This window comes from Alosa alosa, chromosome 21, assembly GCF_017589495.1.
Source record: "Alosa alosa isolate M-15738 ecotype Scorff River chromosome 21, AALO_Geno_1.1, whole genome shotgun sequence".
NCBI lineage: Eukaryota > Metazoa > Chordata > Actinopteri > Clupeiformes > Clupeidae > Alosa > Alosa alosa.
This window is the reverse complement of record NC_063209.1, coordinates 29822202-29825242: the sequence shown is the minus strand read 5'-3', so window position 1 is coordinate 29825242 and position 3041 is coordinate 29822202. Positions and strand designations below refer to the sequence as shown.

The 3041-nt window shown below is 43.7% G+C and overlaps 1 protein-coding gene across 1 annotated transcript in view; it reads left to right on the top strand.

Moving 5' to 3' along the window:
• Window positions 1-1249: 1249 nt before the first annotated feature.
• ctr9 (CTR9 homolog, Paf1/RNA polymerase II complex component) overlaps window positions 1250-3041 on the top strand; it is a 22849-nt gene continuing 21057 nt past the window's right edge. The window contains exons 1-2 of the mRNA XM_048230921.1: window positions 1250-1396; window positions 2269-2367. Of these exons, the coding sequence (XP_048086878.1) occupies window positions 1352-1396; window positions 2269-2367 (144 nt within the window). The 5' untranslated portion in view covers window positions 1250-1351. The remainder of the gene's footprint in view (window positions 1397-2268; window positions 2368-3041) is intronic.

Sequence of the window (3041 nt, the reverse complement as noted above, 5' to 3'; positions counted from 1 at the left end):
ACATATACACATATATGCAGCTTTTATACACAGCGCTGTATTTATATACATATCCACATATATGCAGCTTTTATACACAGTGCTGTATTTATATACATATCCACATACATGCAGCTTTTATACACAGCACTGTATTTATATACATATCCACATATATGCAGCTTTTATACACAGCCCTGTATTTATATACATATACACATATATGCAGCTTTTATACACAGCACTGTATTTACATATCCACATTTATGCAGCTTTTATACACAGCACTGTATTGTACTGTACTTATAGGCAGCACTGTATTTTATAGCCATGTTTTATAGGCAGCACTGTATTTTCTACAATAACAAGGTCATTGGCCATACAGAACAGTAACATATCCACACATATGCAGTTTGAACATATCCCAGTACAAGCACATATATGTTAAATAAATGTATTTCCATATATGTATCAATATATTTCAAAATATGAGTAAATATTCAATATTGACCACTTTCTTATATTTTCTGCATATAATTGAATATATAAGTATATATATATGCTGTATACATTCTTGTATTATACATTTATTAAATATATTGTAGCCATCTATTCAAATATAAGCTTGATGCAGCTGCATATGTGAATATTTTTCCCCTAGATGTTTCTGGGTGGAATATACTGTGTCTATTTCTCCATAACTTTTACAAAATCTAAGCTAGAAAAGACCAAACAAATAGCATTAATATTTCAGCACGACAGTCTATAGAGTTTGCCATTCGTTTAGGTGGTGAGCAACGTAGACAGGAGATGCAGAACTTCGAAAGGATCACGCCGGCATCGAGGCATGTAGTTACTGCGTGGAGTTGAAGCAGAAGCACAAAACAGCCTTAAGTAACGGTGTTATATCGTCATCCAGTGGTTACCGGAGATTAACTATGGTGTACGTCAAAGAATAGCCACGAGATGGCAATATAGGACAGGGAAAGGCAGAGCCGTATATAGGCTTTGGGGAAAGAAGCATAAAACAGCATTAAGTAACGGTGTTATATTGCCATCTAGTGGTTAACGGAGGTTAACTGGTGGTGTACATCAAAGAATAACCACGAGATGGCAATATAGGACAGGGAAAGGCAGAGCCGTAGGCTCTAGGGAAAGCTCCCCCTCACCATAACTGCCGCTAGATGGCAGCATTTTCTCATTTGAGCAAAATTCTCACCCGGATGTGTTTTTTACCTCGAGAAGGAAGTGCTTTCTCTCGGTACTGGCACTGGCTCATTTCTCCGTTTCTCGTTTAGTTGTTCGGAAGAAGCCGCGCACTGAACAGTCTTACCCCGCGTGATAGAGTGACTGACCGCCCGTATCCGCCACGATGTCTCGGGGATCTATAGAAATCCCCCTGCGGGACACTGATGAGGTGAGTTGGAGTTTAGTTGGTACTTTCTGTTTCCGCTGTGTTTGAATTGTAGGACATTTAGCGACATCTAGGTAACTAACTTGGTTAACAGTTAGCGTCTTCCCCAACTTGCTAATGTTGGCTAACGTTAGATGCTGGCATTGCATAATGTTATTCTAGTTGCCTTGTGCGTCCGATGCCAAACTGACGGAATATAACATAAGAAAGTGTTTGGCTAAAGCAACAGTGCCTCACTGGTATGAAGCGCCACAGCTCCTTCTGCGAATTTTCTAATGGTGCGCTAACAGCTGGCTGGCTAGCTCGCTAACATGTCAACAAGCCCTCGGACCTGTGGGCGCATAGTCGCTCAGCCAGGAGTATCCACACGCTGGGCTGCCCTGCGACACCCGGTCCTTCCCTCCGTGCATTGATCGCAGCACGTAGAAGAAGTCCTATTCACTGACTAAACAAAAATGCAATTGAAGCACCTACCAGAATACCAGAATGTTTTCCAGTTTTGTCATAGACTCATTGTTGAAATCTCGGGTTCCAATACAAATTGTAGTGTAGTGCAGAGGATCAAGCCCTTGAGTGCGCCTCTGTTCTTTCTACTTTGACACTCAACTTTTGGAGTTCACTCACCAGGCAAAACATCATCACAAACTTAAAGCGCAGACGCCTACTCGCCATTGTTCAGCAGCTACCAGAACAAATCACTTGCCTAGTTTGACTTGTTACTACTTCTGAAATAGGCTAACCAATATTTATGCTCTATCGTCCTCCGTCATAGTGAAGGATGGAAATACTCATCCACTGATTAAAGCACACACACACATCTTGTTTAAATCACTGGCCATTTGATCTTGTCTGACACTGCTTGCTTGCTGCTGCAGGTGATCGAGTTGGACTTCGACCAGCTGCCAGAGGGAGATGAGGTCATCAGCATCCTCAAGCAGGAACACACACAGCTGCACATATGGATCGCACTGGCCGTGAGTACTCCAGCCTGAGAGGAGCGCTGTGTGTGTGTGTGTGGGTGTGTGGTCTAATGTCTCTGTGTTGTTCTCCACAGCTGTGTATGTGTGTTCTAATGTCTCTGTGTTGTGCTCCACAGCTGTGTGTGTGTGGTCTAATGTCTCTGTGTTGTTCTCCACAGCTGTGTGTGTGTGTTCTAATGTCTCTGTGTTGTGCTCCACAGCTGTGTGTGTGTGTGTGGTCTAAGGTCTCTGTGTTGTGCTCCACAGCTGTGTGTGTGTGTGTGTGTGTGGTCTAATGTCTCTGTGTTGTGCTCCACTGCTGTGTGTGTGTGGTCTAATGTCTCTGTGTTGTGCTCCACAGCTGTGTGTGTGTGTGTGTGTGGTCTAAGGTCTCTGTGTTGTGCTCCACAGCTGTGTGTGTGTGTGGGTGTGTGGGGTCTAAGGTCTCTGTGTTGTGCTCTACAGCTGTGTGTGTGTGTGTGTGTGTGTGTGTGTGTCTAATGTCTCTGTGTTGTGCTCCACTGCTGTGTGTGTGTGGTCTAATGTCTCTGTGTTGTGCTCCACAGCTGTGTGTGTGTGTGTGTGTGGTCTAAGGTCTCTGTGTTGTGCTCCACAGCTGTGTGTGTGTGTGGGTGTGTGGGGTCTAAGGTCTCTGTGTTGTGCTCTACAGCTGTGTGTGTGTGTGTGTG